Raw genomic sequence first — 23,843 nt, 5'->3', positions numbered from 1 at the left:
AGGAGACTGGATTAATGCCAGTGACGACCAGGGAGAAGAAATCCAGAAGGCAATTAGTACAGCTTGGGGGTGGGAGAGTCAAACTTGGGGGAACAAAGCTCTCAGTGATGGGGACCCAGATGTGAGCTTTGGCATCAAAAGGCCCCAAGACCCCAGCAACAGGACTGCACTTGGCTAGAAAGATTTTATTTAGTTATTTGTGCGTACACGTGTGTGTACATGTGTATGCATTTGTGGACATGCCCAGGGCACTGTGGTCCTCCTCCTTCACTCTCCCTCTTTCTTTCTTTTTTTTTTTTTTAAAGATTTATTTATTGTATATCTAGTGCTCTGTTTGCATGTATACCTGCAGGCCAGAAGAGGGCATCAGATCTCATTACAGATGGTTGTGAGCTACCATGTGGTTGCTGGGAATTGAACTCAGGACCTCTGGAAGAACAGCCAGTGCTTTTAACCTCTGAGCCATCTCTCCAGCCTCCCTCTTTCATGTGAGGTCTCATCCCTGAACCAGGGCTCAACTGTTCTCAGTTAGGCTAGAAGCCAGCCAGCCCAAGTCTCCTGTCTGTCCACCCCGGAACTGGGGTTACAGGTGTATGAGGGACGCCTGGCTTGTTACGTGGGTGCTGAGATCTGAACTCTGGTCCTTATGACTGGGAAGCTCTTAACTGTTGAGCCATCTCTCCAGCCTGCTCTTGAAATACTTTAACTTTCTAGATGCCTGTCTTCTCTTGGTAAGAGACCCACGATTTTTCCAGGACTCCCCAAATTAGCAGAGACCAAGCAGCAAGCGAATGGATACAATCATATTTATTACAGTTTCCAGACTCCCATTCGACACATACCAAAAGCAGCACATTGCAACTGGAGGTTACTAGCAGCAGGCCCCTCAACAGGAAGGGTCTCGGTTAACCGAACAAGGGGTAAGGTACAGAGGAGGTCAGTTCGGGGTTTACCAGTTGCCGTATGAGCACGGAAACCACAGTCATCCAGCGTCAGCCCTGTCTGTAAACCATCACCAAGTCACGGTGCACGGGGACACAGTTGGCACAGCCTTTACACGTCCATACTGAATAAGCAAATCACTTTTTGTTACTGTCTTTTTTTATTGTTTATTTTTGAAACACTTTCCCTCTGTAGCTTAGACTAGCCTGGATCACAGTGGTCCTCCTGCCTCAGTCTCCTAAGGGCTGGGTTTACAGGTGTGAGTGGTTTAGGATACAGCTTACTGTCTGCCTTCCTGTTGGGAGAACAGAAAAAGAGGGGAAGAGCTGCTCTGGAACCCAGCTCCACACGACACGGCCAGGTAGTCACGTGTAGCGACCCTGGGAGTGTCCAGACATTTCCTTCAGGGCTCTGAAAACACATCAGACATTTGCTCCCAAGGACTCATAATCAAAAGCGATTTCCATGTGCCAGGAACCACATTCCCAGCTTTCCTAAGGGACACCCTGTGTTTGCAGAAAGTGTTTGGATGGAGCCTGGACTCTGACAGCTTAAAGACCCCACGGGTCCCGGGTGCCCAGAGTTTTCTTGCCCCCATCTTCAGACCACCCATGCCCTTTCTTGACAGAGGGCTTTCACTTTTATTAGAAGAGTGAAATGACGAACATCTGAAAACTCCTTGAAACACTGGGAGTGACGGGGGCCCCACCCTTCTTCAGATAACTGGGACTGGAGGCTGAGGCTTATCTTAAATCCACCAGTTTGCCAGAAAGTAACAGCTGACTTTCCCACACAGGCCAGAGGAGATGGCTTTGCTTTCAGCCACTGAGAAAAAGCCTTCTGGGCAAGACAAACATGGACAGATGAACAGAGTTATTCACAACGGGCTGCATGCATTCCAGATGTAGTTCAGGAAGAGAAAAATAAAAATATCTCTCAAACTACTCAATTTATACCACCAGACTCTTTTTTCCCTATTAACTTGACCTACGCACAGCAACCATTTCATTCATAAAAAGTACAGAAGGGAATGAAACGCTTTGGGAGAGCACCAGTGACAGCTAGCTGTCTTTGAATTTTAATTTTTTCCTACAGGAAAAACCTACAGGACAGTTAAAGAAGCAGTTAATAGAGCCAACTGTATTTCATGACTTCGCCTGGGTGGCTGTCATGGAGAGAGCGTAAACAGAAACACAAACACCCACTTCGCATCATGCTGGGTCTACTTCTTTTCTCTTAAAGGGTAGAAGTGTCGGCACAGATCTCTGTGAGGCTGAGGAAGGGGCACTCTTTCCCTGTCAAGACAGATGGGGCTGCTCCTGATCTGACCGAGGCTCACCCACAATGGAATGTTCTTTGCCTTGATAAGAGCCAGACAAAGAGCAAGGTGTAGACTGCTCCAAATCCCCTGCCTCAGAAGCTAACTTCACAAGCTGCCTGCTGTCCTAAGAAAGAAACCATCAAGCTTCCCAGACACTAAAACAAACAACCCAGGCGAAGGCTGTGCTGGTGTGGAGCACAAGCATAGCTCCATGCACAGAATGGCATGCAGCAGGGCTCTGGCAGCCATTTCTTAATCACGTGACACAGCAGAGCACCCTGGTTCCACATTAACATTGCCCATTTAATGCCTGCTACTTTCAAAACAGTATTTCCGCCCACGACCAGGTTCAGAAGCTGCTGGCTCCCTCCCCAGCTTCCTGTAACCTACCAGCACAACATGTCTGACCTTGACCAAGGTGTGGTCTTCCCAGGTGGTGTGAGCACCACCAGCAGCTTCTGCAAGCCGAGCACAAACAAACCCAACAAACATGAGCAGACCACTCTGTGAAGCCAGTCGCCGAGACCTTGGCAGAAATCCTGGCATCTGTGCATGGCTGCCTGTTCCTGTGGGAGCCTGGCTTCCTTTGTCTATTTAAGCTGTAGACCTTAGTCCTTGGACATCGCCCAGGACCCCTGTCCTGGATGGTACCTCCCTTAGCCTTGAGCAGGAACCGTTAACAACCTTGTTCAGATGCTGATGCTTGCCTACTTGTAATTTCTATTCAAAAGTCCACCAAAACAAAACTGGTAACACTAATAGCTGAGCCAGGGGTAGGGCACCCATTACCTGCAGCCCACAGCAGGCAGAGGCAGGCAGATCTGTGAGTTTGAAGCCAGACTGGTTTATATCATGAGTTTCAGACCAGCCTGAGACTCTGTCTCAAAAAAAACAACAAAAAACAAAAAAACCAAAACAAAACAAAAAACAACAAAGCAAAGCAAAACAAACAAACAAAAACAAAAAAAGCAAGCCAATCGCCAGCCACGCTAATTGCTGGCAACATTACCACCTAATAAAGCCACATACTCCTGAAAAGACCTCAACAAGAATACAGGAATATTCTGTGACTTATTCAGGTGTCTAGAGATGAGTTTGAACAATCAAAGCTGTTTATTCAAAAGTGAAAGTGTTTATTTAAAAGAAAACTCTAATCCCCATAGAATACCAGTGAGGAAGCTCTACTCCATTCTCTATTTGTGGGGCTCCAGAAGGAAGGGGCCTTCTAGTGTCTTCTAGTACTCAATCCACCAACCCCTTTCCCCAGGGTCTGTCTTTCTCCTAAGGAAAACTTCAGCTGTTTTCACAGCAACTTTCATTGACTGATTGACTCCTTCACTCTCATTCACACCAGGAACTGAACTCAGAGTCTCATGAACACCAAGCATAGGGCCTACCACTAAGCAACCAGCCCAGTCCAGCCACTACAGTGACTCATTATGACCTACATGATAGCATTTTTGAGCAGCAATACGTTATTGGAACCTATTTTTCTTTATTTTTGAAAATTTTTCCAATAATAAAGAAAAGGCAATAATTTATTAAATTGACTTGTCTGAAAATAATTACCACGCTTTGCACAAAATTACACATTTCCTAGAGAGTATTCATTTTGGAATCACTGTCCAAATTAAACAAATAAATGGACAGGAGCTAAAGATACAGCACACACAATTTTCATGGCTTAGAGTTGTCATGTTGAGTGGAAAACTATAAATCAATCCTTAGAGAAATATGGGAGAATTATACAGCAACATGAAGCTGTCATGTGTATAAAATAAATCAGGAGGGTCACTAGCATGAACAGAAATTCTTTCTATTCCTTTTGATTGCACATTTCTACAGAGTCAGGAAAGAAGAGCATCCATTACAGCTTCTAGCCAAGGGACAAAAGGGCAGACAGGCGAAGACGGCACACAGGGAACACCGGTGGAGATGGAGGCCGTACAGTCTGATGATGACTGGGTAACGGAGATGGACACAGGAGGCAGACAGGAATTTAGGCTAGAAGACAAGAGTGGTGAGCCGGAGTCTGTACCCAGAGCCTCCCGGACCTCAGAGCATCTGCCCTGCCTTCCCACTTAAACACAATTAGAAACAAGAGCAGGCAAACAGAAAACAGACAGGAAGCCCACAGAGCCCCCTCTGGGAACAACGCTGTCTTTAGCTGCACATTCTCCCTTCAGTACCACCACAGACACCCCTGAAAAGCAGGGGCCGGGATGTGGGGAGCAGCAAAGAGAGTCACTCTCTCCTTAATGAAGCTGTTCCTTAGACCTGCTTCCCTCTGGAGGAAAGAACAGACCATGACACGCAGCTGCTGAAGTTCTCGCAGCCTTCTGATGATGGTTACTAGACCACAAATGACAGTGGGAAGATATCTTTCTTATATAGCACCTGCCTTGTTCATAGGACAAAAGGATTTTTACAGAGCTATACAATAGAGTAAGGAAAAATTACTCATGGCATTTAGATATGCTTAGAGGCTGTAAGACATCTTCCTAAAATTCTGCCACAATGCCCTGGTGAGGTAGGTGTCTGATGGGGGAAAGGGGGACATTTGCTCACTTTTCATTGTCTGATGAGGCAGTGGTCCAGCTAACCGAACTTTATTTACCCTGCTCCTCAGGAGACTTACTCACACTATCCACAAACCCAGCGGGGAAAATGTTCTATTCATACATACACTTGGACTAATTATCTATTTCTTATTCTTACTTTGAGCATAAGTTATCTAACATAAAGCAAGTATAAACAAAATTTTGAAAATCAATATTGCCTAACAGTCAATGTCAAGATGTAGCCCATTCTGTATTGTGATTGAAAAGCATACGGTGATATAATTCAAGTAGGAGCGTCCCTGGGTCCTTTGGTATTCCTGTACTCAAGTATAAATGGGAGTCAAGTGCCCTTAGAACACACCCATTTGACCTCTAAGAGCCTCACTGGTGTGACACAGGGAATAAAAGCGTACGACCCCTCTTTCATAGCAAGACCATTCTGAGAGACTTTCTACACAAGGCCAGCCCCGCCTAGAAAGGGGACTCTCAGGCATGTGATATATGTGTATTACTGAGTTAATGCAGAACTCTCTGAAGTCAGACGCCAAGGTCACATCAGGACAGTTCACCCATAACACATGGGGTGATACCACAGAGCACATGCACACTAGCACCATGCCACAGGAATCAGAGAGGACGACAAGCCACAAGCACGGCACAGTCCCATCTGGTATGCCATGTGCAGAGGCCACCTCTGGTGAGGAGAACACTGACAAGCTTCTGCATTCCTGCCCAGGAGAAGAGGGGGCTCAAAACGGAGCTGTCACCTCGGGCTGCTTAGAGCAACCACCGAGCTGTGCTTCACTCCTGCATAAGCCGGTAACTTTCCTAGACCTTACTAAGATTCAAGGATGAGAAATTTCACTTCTTGATCAAGAGAGAAGGATGTAGATAGAGCAAAGGTCAGTTCCAAGACATGGGTGCAGGGCTCTCAGGCAATTTACACTGTCGCTCATAGATCAAATTCCTGGTGCTCAGAGCACTAGCTTTTAAAAAATGAAATCTTTCTTTCTCAGGCATTTCTTACAGTTTCCACAGAGTAGATTCCACTCATACTACAACCCTAAGTCAAAGGGAGCAGCTTATGCTTGAGACTCTGGAGCAGACGATGACAGCCTGTCGGACACATGCATGCACTGTGAATGGCTTTTGCCTGGTTAGGGTTGCTGACCTGTCCTCCCCTCAACACGGCTTCCAGAGGGTGAGCCAGCTCTGTCCTCTGTACGGGCAGGACCAGTGGGAATCACTGCGACTCACACTTTGATTGGGATACTAGGATATAGCATAAGAACAGTTCATGCACTTTATTTCTAAAACCCGAAGGTCACGTGGGGCCGAGCTGGTCACTGTGCAAGATGAACCAGCAGGACATTCTCGCCTCGAATGAAAATCTGATTTATGTGTCGCGTGAACACCTGCTGGTAATCCACCTTGGGCTTTCTCTTTTTCCTTCGGGACTGGCCCCGTGAAAGAGTGGTGGCCCTGGAGAAGGTACCTCCCGCACTGGACCCTTCTGTCCGTGACAGCTCAGACCTGGACTCCTCCCTTGCAGAAGCCTGCAGGGAGGAAGGGACGGAGCGGGAGCGCTTGTGTGAGCCCCGGTCAGTGTCTCCTCGTCCCCACACTGAAGCCACCTTCCAAGTGGATGTCTGCGAGTATCTAGACAGGGTGGAGTCTTCCACCGCAGACTTGGAATCTGCTTCCTTTTTGGAGGAATCTTGAAGTTTCAGCCGATCAAACAGCTATAAGGAAAACAGTGACAACTATTAGCTGTGGTAATGCCTACAATATAACTCTTGTCAACATACACAACAAGGTCAGATTCCTTAGCTACATCTTGTGAACTCCTTGCACTGACATTTTCTTAAAGATAATGGTCACTTTCCAATTTCCAGACATGACTCAGACAACTATGACTAGAGAAAAGGTACCCTTATCTCTGTGATACAAAGCTGAACGGCACATATGCAGGTAAGAAGCAGGTGCTTTTGGGATCTGCTGGAAGCATGCAGTGAGGGACTAAGACTCTGATCCAGACACCTGGCTCCCTGGCAGTGGGCTTGTGATCATGGCGTCTAAGCTAGAAGGCAGGGTGGGTATCCAGGAGGTCAGGGGGAGCTGCCTACCCTTGTGAGAGTCAGCGAAGAATCCCGTTCATAGGCTTTGCCTAACACAGGTTTACGGTAAGTCTCATCCACATCGGTGAGGGCCTGGAGGAGCCCAAAGGGAAGAAAGGGAAAAGGATGTTATTTATAGAGACTTTGAGAAAAGGCAGGAGAGCATCTCATTACAGCAGAACAGGTGACTTAGCGTGGTCACAACATGGTAAGGCCTGACACGGCTGCCCAGGATTTCCAAGCTTCTTCCAGCGTATTAGATGCACTTCTTTGACAACGGCAAGGCTTTACAACCCCATGGTAGATATTCAGAAATTTCAGTGTGCATAAGTATGCAGGAAGCTTATGAAAATACAAACACAAAGCTGCTCTTTTAAAAGAAAAAAAAGTAAGGTTTTTCGTTTGGTTAGTTTGGTTTTTTTCCCTTCTACCCCAATCCACCCACCTTTTTTTGAGACAGAATCTCATTATATAGACCTGGATGCCCTGGAACTCTCTATGTAAACAGAGCTGGTCTCAAAATCACAGAGGTCCGCCTGCCTCTGCCTCTGATGGGCTGGGATTAAAAGTGTGCACTAACACACAGCTGAAAAGCTTTTTACATTTGATTATATGTGGGGAGAAGGTACACGTTGTAAATGTTGCAGCTCAGAGGGGAAAGTCTGGCAGTTGGGAGCCAAGGAATACCACAAAGTCACACTGTACAACAAACCTCACACAAGAGATTTATTAAGAAAGACACAAGATGGTGGCTGCCCCTGCTCAGGAGAGAAGCAGCAGAGAACCAAGTGGAGGCAGGCTTATAAAAGGTTTCTTAGGGGCAGAGTTTTCCAGGGTAGAGATTTCCAGGGTGGGGATCGGTGGAATTTCAAGTTCAGTGATTGGTAGGTTTTAGAGCCCAGGGATTGGTGGGTTTTTCAAGCCCTGGAACTCTGAGCTCATTTACCCTACATATCCCCCCTTTTTGTTTATTATTAATAAACAATTAGGGGTCAAGAAGAGGGCAACATCATTATTAAACTACTTCCTGTTGATTGGGGGCACCAAAAATTCTTGGGGTGAACTTGACCTTCACAATCAGGGTATAGTCTGAGGTCACAGGCCTCTGGTTCCGTAGCCAGGGGCTAATAATAGTGTTAACAGCAGCTGACTAAAAGTCTGTTTAGAAATCTTTTGGATCTATTGTTGAAGAAATCTAGACAAAAAGTTCACAAGGCAGGGTGCGATCAGTAGAATTAAAAGGAGGAGGTGAAAGGGAGTTAAGAAAGGCAATATCCAGTTCTCTATTGGACTGGTATCTCCGTCTGGCAACCTGCTGGTGAGCAGTCTCCAGACTCCACCATGTATGTGGGCTGCATATCATTTGCATATAGGTTTCCTGAGCCTTTGATATCTTAACAATAGCAGAGGGAGAGAAAGATAACCGAAATATTTTTTATAACCTTAATGCACTTTATTATACCTTCAAAACTAAGTTTTCGAATCCTCAGATCTTTTACACTTTCTTAGACCCTCAGAACTTACTGAAACTTTCCCATCCTCAGACCATTATTCACTTTCTTAGATTCTCATTGCAGCTGGGCTGCATTTTCACCAACAGCCTCTTCTGGGTTCTCTTTAGGAACCTCGGTCCTGCCACACAGTGAGTGACAAGTCTCAGCTGCTCTCCATGACCCCTTCATATCATTTTTAAAAACTAATACCACCCAGGTGACTCTTACATTACAAATTCCAGCTACCAGTTGAGGTACATTCTTTTTTTTTTTTTTTTTTTTTTTTGGTTTTTCGAGACAGGGTTTCTCTGTGTAGCTTTGCGCCTTTCCTGGAACTCACTCTGTAGCCCAGGCTGGCCTCGAACTCACAGAGATCCGCCTGGCTCTGCCTCCCGAGTGCTGGGATTAAAGGCGTGTGCCACCACCGCCCGGCGAGGTACATTCTTATATATGAGTATACCTTATTAAACAGGCATTGTTTCTTAAACCCTATCTTTCATAAACCCTGTTTTTATGATTTTTGTTTTCAGAACAGGAATTTTCATACAGTAACAGAGAAAACAAGTATGGGAATGTCCTGGAGAAGGGGAGATGGATAAGGGAGTTACAGGGAACTAAATTCGCCTCTGACAGCCTGATATAGAGCAATTTCCGGACCCTCTTAAGATGGGCTATTGGTTAGAGGTGTGTGTGTGTGGGGGGGTCTCTTGGATGATAAATAGTCACATGTAAGAGCTGCCATGGATATATGCAGATGGGAACAAATAGAGAAGGAGAGAGCAAGTTTAGATATAAAAGGTTTTCCAATCATCTGTTTATGCAGTGGCAGAAGCTGCTCTCACTGAAAATTGAGGATGCCAATTTTGACCATTGCACTGTACTGAAGCCAAGCTGTTTGTAGTAACAGAGTGAGACTTTAATAAAATCTGAGACCATGGAGAAAGAGAGAAAGGGTCGCAAAACGAACTCCACTGGAGGGAGTTTCTACAAGCTCCAAGTGAGAGCTGAGAGACATGGAATAAGCCCAGGAGGGCGTAGAGGAGCTGTGAGACTTCCAGAAGAGCAGAGAGACAGGAGGGACAAGGTCAGAGGCCCAGAAGGGCTTACGGAGGGAGGCTGCAGGACTTAGCGGGCAGCTTCTGGGGGAGGAGGCCAGGAAACAGGCTAGAGAGTTGCCCCCGAGGTGGGGGGCCCTGGAGGGCTAGCAGGCTCCAGGAGCCAGAGAGAGGACACTTACAGAGTAGGGGAGGAGAGATGGATGGTTAGAGCAGGTGGAGGAAGAAGCAGCTGAAGAGGCAGACTCTAGAATTTGGAACCAAGTATGGTGGGTGGCAGAGGCCAGCAGAAACAAATGCTCGTGTACACCTTAAGAGAGCCAGTTTGCAATGCTAAGGCGTGGGCATGGCGGAAAGGTAAGTGTGGCATCCTTTACCAATGCCACCTGAAGAGACAGAACTCAGGAAGGAGGTAATGTCTGGAGAAGCAGGGACAGGTGGTAGAGAGATGACAGTACTAGGTGACCCAAAGGGTAACTTCTTTGACTTGAATATAAGAAGCTCGGCTGCAGCCAGAATGCAGACAAGGTGCCCATCCTTGGACAGTGTGGTCTCATTTTTTCAACAGATGCAACAGATGTAAAGGAAGGTCCCACAGAGGGAGAGCCGTGGCTGGTTTAGGCTGGGTAAGGGGAGACAGAGGGGGTCCTGTAGTGGAGCAGAAGTGAGTAGCGGGAGGACCAAGGGTTGCCAGTGAGTTGAGAGTGGGCACCGTGAGAGGGTTGATTTAGGTGGCAGCCTATTGCTGAGGAGGGAGAAAGGGAGACCCAAGAAGCCAGGGGTGGGGTGGTCACTTTTAATCAATCTAGGAGTGAAGTCATATGGCAAAATACATTCTTTCTAACCCTAGCAAAGATGGCTATCAGTCATATGGCTGCCTCCATCCCAGTGGGGGGACAGTGGCTAAGACGGCGGCATGCCACGTTTCCTTTAAGATTACCTATGTATAGATTTTTTTAACTGTCAACCCCAGTGTTACGAGGCTTTTGTTTTTTGTTTGTTTTTGTTTTTGTTGTTGTTGTTTTTTGAGACAGGGTTTCTCTGTGTAACAGCCCTGGCTGGCCTGGAACTCACTTTGTAGACCAGGCTGGCCTCGAACTCACAGACATCTGCCTGCCTCTGCCTCCTGGGTGCTGAGATTAAAGGCATGCGCCACCACGCCCAGCTCAATATTACAAGTGTTAAATTAACCCTTTTGTTGCAGAGTTTGCAGATTTCTAATCATACCCAATATGCTTACAAATCTTGAGGAACAGAAAGTTTACACAGCTGGGCTGTGGTAGCACATGCCTTTAACCCCAGAACTCGGGAGGCAGAGGCAGGCAGATCTCGGAATTGGAGGCCAGTCTAGTCTACAAAGTAATTCCAGGACAGCCAGGGCTACACAGAGAAACAAACAAACACAAAACAATGAGAAGAGGGATCAAGAGGGGCTGGCCCAGGGCTTCCCTCATACAGCTTGGCAAGCATTTTACCACTGACCAACATCTCCAGCCCTTACACTCCAAAAAGTTTGCACAACAGTCTTACAAATCTTGAGATAAGATTTACACCACAGCCAAAGTTTTAGAGAGTTAAACCAAAACCCAAAGGGTATGAGATGAGTAGCAACAGTCTCTACTGGGAACGGTCTGTCTCTTTATTTCGTTTTGCTCTCCTTTCTCTGTCACACAGCAGATGGCTCACCTGATATGGGACAGAGATCTTGGAGGAAGCCTTTCAACAAGCATGCTTGGGTCTAAAGGAGAGGGAGCCATAACCTCAGTTCCAGAGCCAGCATTTAATTGAAGTGGGACAGCATAAAACAACGGTTTAATGCCACCCATACCGAAAAGACACCTGGATGCCTAAAAAATTGAACCCTGTAAGCTGAGAACCAAGAAGGCTTAGAGATGGGAAAGTTTTGAGCCCTGGCTACAGACAGAGGATGATGCAGGGTGTGTGCATGGGTGTGCAGGGTGTGTGCATGGATGTACATGCTGCAGCTGCCCTACTCCTTTGCTTTCCTCCCTGGCTCTGGCTCCCACTTTGCACCACACTTACAGACCCACTCACGGTAACAGTAACTTAAAAAAACAGGGCATTTACACGGTGTGGGGTGAGACCAGACAAAAACAAACAGGGCTTAGAGCTGAAAAAAGGGAAAGCTTGAATACAGGGAATGGGGAATGTTTTTCCATTTCCTCATCACTCTCAGTATTTGTAAAGGTCCAGAATATATTACAATCTGGGGTGCCATTAGGAGGCCATTTGGGCTGATTATCTAAGGGGTATTAAGGCCAAATTTGATTGTGAAGGTGAACAAGTTTAAGGCCTTCAGGTCAGGTGCCAGGTGTAGAGAGAGGCTGAAGGTTATTAAAAAGGCATCCAAGGGTTGGGGAGGGCGGGGGTGGGGTGGGGAATGAGAGGGTATAGAAGACACTGTTCCCATGGATGGGGGTGAGGGTGAGAGGAAGAAAGGTCACTGCAGCCTGTAGTCCAGGACATCCACAGGGCTCAGGGAGGATTGAAGGAGGACCAAGCCATTCCATGGGTTATCACTACACTCAACAGGGGTCATGACTATGGGTTATCACTACACTCAACAGGGATCATGACTAACAACCCGATGAGGAGTCCCAGGGCTTTCCAGAAGGCCTGAAGGCTTGCCTAGAAGCAATGAGAAAACTGAGCTAAGGGATGAGGTCTCATCAACAGGGAACCATCAAGAACCAAGTCAAAAAAGCCAGGAGGGCCGAGAGAAGCTGTGTGATTACAGGCAGCTTCGAGGGAGAGATGGAAAAGGAGGGAACAGAAAGGGGTGCAATAGCCCAGTTGTGTAGCTAGAGTTTTCCTGCCTGGCCCACAGTCAGGACAAATCTCTATCACCTGCCAGTCCCACAGTCGCTCAGACCCGACCAAGTAAACATAGAGACTTATATTGGTTACAAACTGTATGGCCATGGCAGGCTTCTTGCTAACTGTTCTTACAGCTTAAATTAATCCATCTCCATTAATCTATACCTTGTCACATGGCTCGTGGCTTACCAGCATCTTCACATGCTGTCTCTCATCGTGGCGGCTGGCAGTGTCTCTCTGACTCAGCCTTCCACTTCCCAGTTTTATTTTCCTCCTTGTCCCGCCTACACTTCCTGCCTAGCCAATGGCCAATCAGTGATTTAATTATTGACTAATCAGAAACACATTTGACATACAGAACATCCCACAGCACAGTTGGGCCTAAGGAAACTGCAGGAATGCAGCTCCAAGGTGTGTGTGTGTGTCGGGGGTGGGGGTGGGGGTCACATGAAGAGGGTCAGCTCAAAGAGTGTGGCTGGGGGTACCTCTGCCTCCAAGAGTACCAGGAGAGTGTCAGATGCTCAACACTCACTTCCTTGAACTTAGGGTAGCCGTTACACAAAGCTAAAGGAGAACTTCAGACTAGTGGATGGGGTGTCAAGGGATCAGTGAGCTGGAGGGTGAGTGTGTTGCGGGTGGACTGGAGATGAGGGATAGGGTCCCAGTGCTGCAGACCCGGGTGGGGGGGTGTGGCTCAGGCACAGAAGAGCTTATCCGGAACCAATGGAAGTGTTACAGCTCTGAGGGGCAGACTTTCCCAATGGAAGTGTTACAGCTCTGAGGGGCAGACTTTCCCAATGGAAGTGTTACAGCTCTGAGGGGCAGACTTTCCTGACAGAAGTGTTACAGCTCTGCAGGAAAGGTATCCTGGCAGTCGGGAGCCAAGGAAGACAACACAGTCACACTGCACAACAAACCTCACTGGCGCCCAACGTGGGGCAAGAGTTTCCACCTAAAAACTGAGAAAAGATTCTAAAACGGAGCTAAAAACAGTTCCTAATTGTCTCTCTCAAATGAGCGGCAGCTGCCGGTTTGAGCTACTGGTGGGTTTCTGGTGTGCGCGCTCAACCTGCGGTATGGCGGGAATGAGGCCTCTGCAAGTGGCACATTAAGCTACATTGTGGATTTAGCCTTTGCTAGTACAAAACAAAAAAAGAGGTTTCTGGGCTACACGCTGCTTGGATAAAAGCATAGACCCACGATAGCTCCCAGAGCTGGCGGTAAAGTACCACGCCATGTTGGGAAGCTGAGGTGGGCGGAGCCAGCAGCCACAGCTGCTGCAGCTTAAAGCAATAGATTCACAATAAGACAGATTCAGATGTAATAGTTTAAAATGTGTGTAAAATATACGTAGGCTTGAAAGAGACAAAAAAAGGTGATATATACAGTATAGAAACAAATACATGGTTTTAAAAAATAAAGTCTTTAAAGAGACAGTAAAATTAATATAAAAAATAAGCCACGTAAAGATGGCTACCACACAGAGAATCTGGATTATGTTATCTTTGATATTCGTAACTAAAGAAAAACATTTGATTACAAAAGCTGTTGAGTTATGCCAAAATGTATATTTTAAAGGTACCTTGACTTCAAAATTTGGATATAAGGATATGTTACTTTGGAAAGGAGACTCTGCTTTTGTTTCCACAGAAAGCCAGAGGCTATGGATTTGTTCCAGATTAAGATACATCAGGTTTGACCAGCCAAGACCCCCTGAAAGGTGACACCAAGGCCCAGATGATCCAACATCCAGAATGGTTTCAAGGCAACTGGCTCAGACGATACAGCCTCACGGACTACTCCATGATCCTAAAATTTTATTTGTTTCCCCAGAAGATACAGCGCCCCCCTCCAGCAGGAAGTAGTAAGAGAAGCTACGCCCAAATTCCCAAATATACCAAGCTGACTTTGGAGATATGTAAAGGTTAAAACCTTCCTTTTTAAGAAAAGAAAAGGGGAGGTGCTGTGGGATGGTCTGTATGCCAAATGTGTTGCTGATTGGTTAATGAATAAATCACTGATTGGCCCGTGGCCAGGCAGGAAGTATAGGCGGGACAAGGAGGAGAATAGAGCTGGGAAGTGGAAGGCTGAGTCAAGGAGACACTGCCAGCCGCCATCAGGACAAGGAAGATGTAAAGTACCGGTAAGCCACAAGCCACGTGGCAAGGTATAGATTAATAGAAATGGATTAATTTAAGCTGTAAGAACAGTTAGCAAGAAGCCTGCCACGGCCATACAGTTTGTAACCAAAATAAGTCTCTGTGTTTACTTGATCGGGTTTGAGCGGCTTGGGACTGGCGGGTGAGAGAGATTTGCCCTGACTGTGGACCAGGCAGAAAAACTCTAGCAACACCTCACATAAAAGATCATTGGGAGAGACACAAGAGGGTGGCCAGAAGCGGCAGGGAACTGAGCAGGAGGCAGGCTTTATATAGGGTTTCTGCGGGGGGCGGTTCCAGGATGGAGATTTCCAGATTGAGACTTGGTGGAATTTTGGGCTCAGGGATTGGTGAGTTTTTGAGCTTAGGGACTGGTGGGTTTGGGGACCAAGAAGTGGGCTTGGACCTTTTACCCTACAAGGAAGGCTTATATAGAGTTTCTTGGGGGTAGAGTTTTCCAAGGTAGAGATTTCCAGGGTGGGCATTGGTGAGATTTCAAGTCCTGAGCTTGGGTGAACTCAGATATTGGTGGGATTTTGATCTCAGGGACTCGGGGGTTTTCAAGCCCTGGAAGCAGGCTTTCTACCCTACACACATGTGCTAGGTGGGCACAGAAGTCAGATGACGATCAGGACTCAGTTCTTGCTTTCCACCAGTGGGATCTGGGGATCAAATCTTGTCTTCAGGCTTGGTGGCCAGCGACTTTACCTGCCCGAGTCATCTCATCAGCCCCAAGGCCATTATTAGAGATCCCATGTGTACTGTTCAACAGAAACCCTAGGTGGTTCTGCTGCAGGACAGCTATAAACCACATGCTAAGAAGCATGAGTACTCCTTTATACTTCTCAGTTTCAGTGAGTCTGAGGTTCACCAGGGTGACAGGAAAAATGAGCAGGTAGTTCTCATCAACAAGATCAGCATCAGCCTCACAGAATAACTGTCAGGATCAATGAAATTATGCAATTTACTCTGAAAAATGCAAACTCACCCTACACATCTAAAGAAACAGTAATTATGACCACTACTGTCAATAAATACATTCTCTTTAATTCTTCCCCCAGGGCCAGATATGGTGGCTCACCCCTGTAATCCCAGGCAGGAGACTGAGGCAGGATGATTGCTGTAAATTCAAGGCCAGTCTAGGCAGCATAATGGGTTCCAGGTTACAGAGTGAGATCCTGTCCGGAAAGACAAAGAAACTTGGCTCTTATCAACAATAAAATCACCACAGGATGTTAGCCTACTTTTTGAAATGAGAAATCTGAGGCTCAGAGGCATTACCAAATGATGAAACCTCTAGGATTCAAATTCCACAACAATTAAAAGAAGGGTTTCAAACCAGGCATGGTGATGACGCACGCTTTTAATCCCAGGACTCGGGAGGCAGAGGCAGGAGGATCTCTGTGAGTTTGAGGCCAGCATGGTCTACAGCGATAGTTCCAGGACAGCTAGAGCTACATAATAAAGAGACCCCGTCTCAAACAAACAAACAAATAATAAAGCCAGGTTTGGGTTTTAGGAGCCATGAAGACTCAGGCTAGAACCTGGTACTTTCTTAACAGTAGATCGGGCATGGATCCAACTTCTCTGGACTCAGTCTTCATCTATAAAAGGTACAGTAGAACTAGCAGCTCATCCATGAAGAGATAGGAAGGGAGACAGGGGAGGAACGGGCTGCAAGTTTGAGGCCAGGCTCCACTACAGGGTGTGTGTGCTCAAGGAGGGCAGAAGTCAAACCCGGGTGTCGCATTCCTCAGAAGCTGTTCCTCTTGGTTTTGGAGACAGGAACAGAAGGATGGCTGTCAGGCAGGGTGATGCACGCCTTTAATGGCAGCACTCAGAAGGCAAAGGTGGGCCAAAGTCTGAGTTCTGGGCCAGCCTAGTCTGTATGGTGAGTTCCACCAGGAGTACATAGCGAGACTTTATTTACAGCCTGGTTTAGAGAGTAGTTCCAGCATAGCCAGGACTACATAGAGAAACACTGTCTTGAGAAAAAACAAACAAAAACCCCAAACCCAACAAACAAAAAGAATGGCTGGTAGTCAGCCTATTCAAAATGACTGAATGCTGACATAATCGTTCCTTAAGGTTAGGTTTCTCAACCTGAGCACCAAGGGCACACAGGACACCATAGTTAGTTCATTGTTTGGTGGAGGGAGGCTGTCTTGTCTGCTGTCAATGTTTATAAGGCAGCATTCCAGCATCTCCCACAGACGGGACTACTAAAAAGATAATTAAATCTCCATACACTGTCCCCTGATCCTGGGAGGGAGAGAAGAGCCAAACTGCCCAGGCCAAACACCCCTGCTCTAAGGGAAGGGAGCAGAGAAGCTGTTTTCATGGGTGACTGTCAAGATGTATAAGATTTCAGTTGAGAAGTTATTCTTAGGGCTTTGATTAACAAGGTTATGCATGCCCTTTAGACACATAGGAGACTTAAGAAAGGCTACTTACCATATTCCAGAACTTGTCAAATGCAACCAGGAAGCCTGTGCAGACACCCCGAAGTCCTTTGAAGGTGCGGATGTGGACATTCACCTTGACTCCCTCTCGGATACAGCGGTGGAGTTCCCCCAGAGGGCTACCTTCATGCACTGAAACAGAAGCCCTTGGTCAGTGAAGGGTAACACCTGCCTCCACTGGCAGACCAGCCAGGGCCTCCTGCCACACTCGGCACACCCAAGGCAACCTCACTTTCACCAACAAAAGCCTTGTGAGTGGCAGGATTGGTACCGCCAACACACTCCAAAGAGAGGCCAGATTCCAACAGACTGTGGAAAAGCCACATGCGTAACTCAGATCTAAATCTTTCACTATCTATAAATGTCTCCTCTACTTGATGATGACAGTGATTCTAAGATGTACCATCACTCTTAAAAAATGTCTGCAGGCAAAAAAAAGAAATAAAGGGGAATGTTCGCACTAGTTGCTGGGTTCTTCCGAGTCCTGTGTTTTTCAGGATACTTCTGGTGAACTGTAACCCTGGGTCAATCCTCTTGGGAACCAAAAGCCAATTCAAGTGTTTGAAAGCAATAAACTGCCTCATGATGCCTTTAAATCCATGCTACCCCCTCAAAGGAAATGGCCTTCGGAGAATTTAATATTATTCATTAAAATAAAAACGTATCTTAAGCCAGGCATGGTGGCACACACCTTTAATTCCAGCATCCAGAAGTCAGAGGCAGGAGGATCTCTGAGTTCAAGGCCAGCCTGGTCTACAGAGTAAGTTCCAGGACAGACAGGGCTACATAGAGAAACCCTGCCTCAAAAAAACAAAAATAAATAAATATAAAAATAAAAACCTATTTTATAAATATGACCATTATAGTTATTTCTACGGGTGCAGAGAGTTGTTCATCTGAGTAATTTTATATTATGTGCCGTCAAAGTCTAAAGTTGTAAACTGGGTGTGGAGGCAGATGCAGGCAGATCTCTATAAATTCAAGTTTAGCGGTTCAGAAAATGTAAATTTGTTTCGATGTTTATAATTTTATCTATTTTATTTTAATCAATACGTTGTTATGGCTGCCTTTAAGATGAATTATATATTTTTTAAATTTAAAATTTCTATTTTTCCATTTGTCATATATAATATTAGGTTTCAAACATGACATCCTGTTTGTTTTTGTTGTGGAATGGCCTTTTGATGTGTAGCCTGTAGGAGCTCCTGAAGTTACTGGTATTTCAATGCACATCTTCACACTGGGAGGGAATGGATGTCTGCTGAGCATCCGGCTCCTCAGAGTCCTAACAAGCACCTTGTGAACACAGCAATGTGACCATGCAAGGGAGGAATAACGGGCAAGAAAGACCCAGTTTTCAGGGTGAGAGATTCTCTTGCAGAGCTTGGGGCAGTGACAGGCTTTTCTTACTTCACGTCAGCTTCTCTTTTGTGCTCTGCTGGTTCTAGCATTCAAACAGACAGACACTTCCCCCAAAGAACCCCAATACATTTTTAAATAAAAACTTCATTATTGCTAGGAGCATAAGAGAGAACAGTCTTGGACTTCAGTTCAGATAACTGATTTCCTCATTCATGAGTTGGCGTAGAAATGAATACTGTGACAAATGAAGGAAAATCCTCTTGGAAGGAAATGACTCAACAGACGAAAGTGGGAGTCTATGTGACAGATTGGAAATGAGGTAACCCAGTAGAGTCGCAGGCAAAAACTGACAGATTGGAAATGAGGTAACCCAGTACAGTCGCAGGCAAAGTGATAGAAACATCGGTCTCAGAAAGGAAGCAGAGAATGCTGCTGGTCATTGACGTGCCTTTTGGCAATGGCGTTGAACCCTTGTTAAGTGTGTATGTGTGCATGTGCATGCACACACCTGTACATAGATTTGTGTGTGTCACAGACTTTCTGAAATCAGGTATGTAAGCAGCATTCAGACCTTACTCAGAGCAACCTTGGTAAGTGACTTTTTCCTTATAAGTTTAAGTTTCCTCATTTGTAAAAGGAAATTGGACTAGTGACCTTCTAGATCACTTTTGGGAATAAGTCTCTGTAATTCAACTTATTGAAACGCATCACAGTGTCTCGGTTAGACCCTCTGCACACAAATATGTACTGTCCTGTCTCCTACGCATGTGTTTTCACAAAGTGGAAGTTCTCTTTCTAATTTGAACAAAACAAAGGGCCTTACTGTAGCTTCCTAAGACAGGGGGAGCAAGCACGCATCTTAACTAAGCAAACAACAACTCGGGGATCTTAATTCTTACATCTGTAATGTTCTTCTGATTTCTCTTCTTCCAAAGACTCAACAAGCTGTAGTTCCAGGAAGCATTCATTTCTTTCCATAAATGGTTAAAATACAACATTAGCACCACCTATGAAAACAAGCTATCAAGGCAGAAATGAACCTTCCATTCTAAGACTGAACATTCTTTTCCAGCCATTTCCCTGTCCACAGCAAGGGCCCCGTCCACAGCAAGGGACCCGTCTACAGCAAGGGCCCCGGTCTGCTAACCGCTAACCGCTAACTTCGCACTCAGTCACACAGGGCACACTTATGGCTGTCATGAGTAGAGGAGGTAATCCTCCCCTGTCTGAGGACATCTGCAAGATGGATGAGGTCATCCGGACAGGTTGTGGGGTTGAAGTAGTGTCTCCTGGAGCCATTATAGAGTAACATTGTAGGGCTGAAGTCCTGTCTACCAAGGTGACAGCTGTCAGTATGATGGCCTCCAAACAGGCCTAACAGCTACAGAGATTTCTGTGATCAGATTGACCACAACTGGGGGTGACATGTCCCAGGTGGCTGAAACAAAGTGTTGCTGGGCAGACACCAGGCATTAAAAGTAGCCATAGTTCCAGCTGGACGGTGGCGCACACCTTTAATCCTAGCACTCTTAGGAGACCGAGGCAGGCAGGTCTCGGTGAGTCAGAGGCCAGCCTGGTTTACAGAGTGAGTTCCAGGACAGCCAGAGCTATGGAGAGAAACTGTATCAAAGAGGGAGAAAAGTAGCCATCGTTCCTAACAACTGTCCTCCAACTGTGCAAGTGGCTGGTTGATTGACAGCTCCAGAGTTTCTGAGAAGGTGGTGCTGGAGCAAGAGTACAGTCACCACCTTCCCTGGTGTAGGCCTCAGGAGTGGCAACAAGGTCCTTCACAGCATCACCGGGCTAGGGACCACACAGATAACAACAGAAGTTCCTATCTGACCTACTACGCTGCCCGACATGATGGGTTGGCTGCCCAGGCAGTGTGGGCTACAGAAGGACGCTGGGAGGGTTCTGACAGCTGCCAATTAAGAGACTGAAATGCTCACACGTTCACAACTTCAGTCATTTAAAAAGGTAAATGTAACACGGATTGCTAAACGGTCTTATTAATTTAAAAAACAACAACAACAACAACAACAAAAAACCCGGGGCCAGACATTGGGGTGAAAGCAGAGAAACAGAACAAGCCAGCCAACCTCACCTCGCCGACTCCTCAGCCAATCCTGTTTCCATGAATCCTCAGACTGGAAGCCTCTGGGTCCTCACCCCTAAGGGTCTCAGTTGAACTGCTGCTCAAAACCCTCTAGTTCCTGGTTCTCTCGCCTTAGATACCTTTCTGCTTCCTGCCATCACTTCCTGGGATTAAAGGCGTGTGTTCTTTCCAAGCAACAGTGAGATCTCAAGTGCTGGGATTAAAGGTGTGTGCCACCACGCCTGGCTCTGTTCCCTGTGTGGCCTTGAACAGGAATTAAAGGTGCGTGTGCCACCACTGTCCGGCCTCTATGTCTAATCTAGTGGCTGGCTCTGTCCTCTGATCCCCAGATAAGTTTTATTTGTTAGAGCACAAATAAAATATCACCACACGTAAACAAAATATTAAGACATGCTCACAGCAAAGACCTACCACAAAGTTCACCTGCTTTTCTGGTGAGCTTTATCTAGTACTGTCTAACCCAAGGTCCTCCTGGTGCTCACAATTATCTCACTCCAATTTCTGGCCGAAGAGGCTCAACAGCATGAAAGTAATTTGTTCAGCCAACCCTCTACACAACAATCAGTCACAAGTGTTCTGACCTTTAATTATGTCAACTTGGAAATAATAATGACCGCCACTACAGGAACCTACAGAAAGTGACAGCAGACATTGTAGAAACCTCCCCTACTAGAGAATGTCACTGTTGCAAATGTTTTCAAAGTGTTGATAAATTTAACCCTTACAGACAGAGCGGCACTACTTTCATTACCACGTTGGAAACGTCAGGTCCAATGGTGTAACTCCCCTAAAATACAACAACTGGAAGTCGATGAAGCCAGCGTTCAAACCAAGGGGAACACTATACATCTGTGAAAATTCTGGCCTCTGCTACATGTTAAGTACACTGAATAACTTGAGTTTTGAAAACTGTGTTTTCATCTACGTCCTTCTTTAACTTCAAATCATAAAGGTGACCCTTGGAAAACTCCTTAACAAATAGAATCCGCTGACTTTAATCATTTACTCGCTTTCTGAAGGTGATTCTTTGTGGTATCTACCCATCTCTCACGGTACTCCCAACTGCTTCACGGTTTTCCAGTGATGAGGGCTAATGCTACGAGGTCTTGACTCCAGAAATGAACTTAAGAGAACCCAGATGAAGCTGGTCTTCACACAGTCCTAACACTGGAGAACCACTCTTGAGTGCTTCCCTCGACAATCTTGGCAGCAAGGCAGTAAGAAGAATCGATGGGAATAAATGTTACATTCTTGCGACTTGGGTGCAATTCAACAAGCTAACAGAGGCAAAACACACAGCAAAAGAAGGGACTGTGACTGCTCGTTCCAGAACCATGCACTTTCTGTCTGTCTGCTACTGCTGTGCAAGTCGGCTCTGAAAAATCGGAGCTGGGCAGGGAGGCTCTGGTACAGTCTGTCATCCAACAAAGGCACCAGCAGCAGCACACAGCTTTTCAGGATGTTTCTCTCTTAATAAACAAATTTCTAGGAACATGACAAAACAAAATCTCCTGCTGAGTTCACTCCTCTCGTCCAAAAGAAGTCCCTTTAACATTGTAACGCTTTAATTAGCCGGCTACAGAAGCTCTGACTGGCTAAGTAGGTCACTGTGTTCACAGGGCACATGTCAGAACTATTTGGTATAACCCTAGGCTGTTTTTATTCCATTTATACAAGACCTAACTAGCACATTAGAACCTTTGCTGTTTACAGCTTCATCCTGAGGATCGATTAGGAAGCTGCAAGAAATTCCTTTGTGCCATTTACACCTTCAGAATTTAAAACAACCTGCACACTGGCCAACTTGAGCCTGACAGATATTCTGCCCCAGCCAGTGGCTGTAAAACCACACCTGTGATTTGGTGGCATCCTGTGTCTGCGGCATTCTAACACTAGTGATTTAGTTAATATGAACATAAGTGGATCAAGTCCCCGCAGCCAATTTTGCAAACGGCACCCCAGGCGGAGCTGTCACTTCCCATGCTGGGATATGAAATGCCTCTCGTGCTATGAGAACAGATCTATCGCCTCACTCTCCACCTGACCCTCAGATCCCATTCACCTTAAGACTGCCTGTGCTTCAACACAACTTCTACACGTCTCCTGCTCACCTCCCTGCAGTGGGTCCCCAAGACCTGTCACCACTTCTGTAGACCTCTAATGCTCCCCAAACTCTGTCTGCAAAGCCCCATGATCGCTCCGCATGCCTCATGACTCCCGCAGCCCCTCTGCAGCAGCTCTCCACCTGGGAACACTCCTCCAGACATCAACGGCCCCTGCAGATCTTCCCCCGGGGGTCGTCACTCTCCCTCGTCCTCAACTCGTGCAGAGCCTCTGTGCCACCCTCCCCGCAAACCCCCCCCCCCCCGAGACCCCCGTAGATGACCTCTGCAAACCCTCCCTGGACCTCCCGCCGCGCCGCAGCACTCACAGGGCATTCGCGTGAGCACATTGCGTGGCGCCTTCTTGCTGCGCCCCGGGCCCTGGCGCCGAGCCCCGGCCGCGCCGTCCGCGTCCTCCTTGACCACCATGAGGCGGCGCAGACGCTGGATGCGCTCGGGATCTGGGGTGGGCGCGGCGCGGCGACGGGCCCTGCTCGAGGTCCCGGCTCCCGTGGAGGTGCCGGTGGAGGTTCCCGCCGAGGCCGGCTCCCCCGTGCCCCGCGCCCGGCCGCGCCCGGTGCGCCCGCCCTTCAGGAAGCTCTCGTACTCCGCCACGTTGTTAAAGCAGGGCGCGTTGGGGTAGGGGATGGGAGGCAGGCGCGGCGAGTACAGGGCCAGCAGCGGGTCGAAGCTGTAGGAGCTGACGTCCAGCCGCGGGCTGGGCGGGCTGGCTGGGCTGCCGGCGCGAGCCGACCTCGCCCCCCACTCGCGCTCCTCCATGTTTGAAAGGCCCGCAAGCCGAGGCCGATGGGAGGGAGGAAGGAGCCGGGCCGGCAGAGGGCGGCACTGCGCAGCCGCAGCCGCGGCTTGGGGGTGTGTCGGGGGAGAACGCACTGTGCAGCCGCTGCCACCAGGGGGCAGCATCGACCAGCTCCGGAGAGCTGCAGGGGGCGTGGCGCGGGGTGGGGGCGTGGTGAGAGGCGTGACCTGCCCGGGCCTCGCTCCGCCCCCACAGATGGCTGACAGGTTGAGGCTGTCCTCTGACCTTTTTGTTTTGTTACTGAAGTAGATACTATTTCTTAGTTCTCATTTTCCCACTCCCATTGACATTTACTATCTTTTCTGAATTTGAGATCTAACGTCAACAAAATACGCAATTAGGGACAAATTATTCAAAAACAAAGCCAACATTCTGGGGGCTGTACAAAAATTGACCATTTATTTTAAAAAACTCATTGATACTTAACTGACAGCTTTAGGGCGTTTGATGCTGCGGGCTGGACCCCGAGTCCCGCATTTTAAAGTCCGAGGACAT

At 47.2% G+C, this 23,843-nt stretch overlaps 1 protein-coding gene across 1 annotated transcript; it reads right to left on the bottom strand.

The window, feature by feature from the left end:
• Window positions 1-789: 789 nt before the first annotated feature.
• On the bottom strand, window positions 790-23,371 carry Lsm11 (LSM11, U7 small nuclear RNA associated). Its single transcript, XM_052758363.1, has 4 exons — window positions 22,858-23,371; window positions 16,941-17,080; window positions 6,951-7,034; window positions 790-6,566 (listed from the first exon to the last, which is right to left on the bottom strand). The coding sequence occupies exons 1-4, from the start codon at window positions 23,306-23,308 to the stop codon at window positions 6,168-6,170; spliced, it is 1,074 nt and encodes a 357-aa protein (XP_052614323.1). The 5' UTR covers window positions 23,309-23,371; the 3' UTR covers window positions 790-6,167.
• Window positions 23,372-23,843: the final 472 nt, after the last annotated feature.

Source organism: Peromyscus californicus, unplaced genomic scaffold, assembly GCF_007827085.1.
Source record: "Peromyscus californicus insignis strain IS unplaced genomic scaffold, ASM782708v3 Scaffold_3__1_contigs__length_106647218, whole genome shotgun sequence".
NCBI lineage: Eukaryota > Metazoa > Chordata > Mammalia > Rodentia > Cricetidae > Peromyscus > Peromyscus californicus.
Note: the sequence above shows the minus strand (reverse complement) of the source record. Positions and strands in the feature narration are given on the sequence as shown.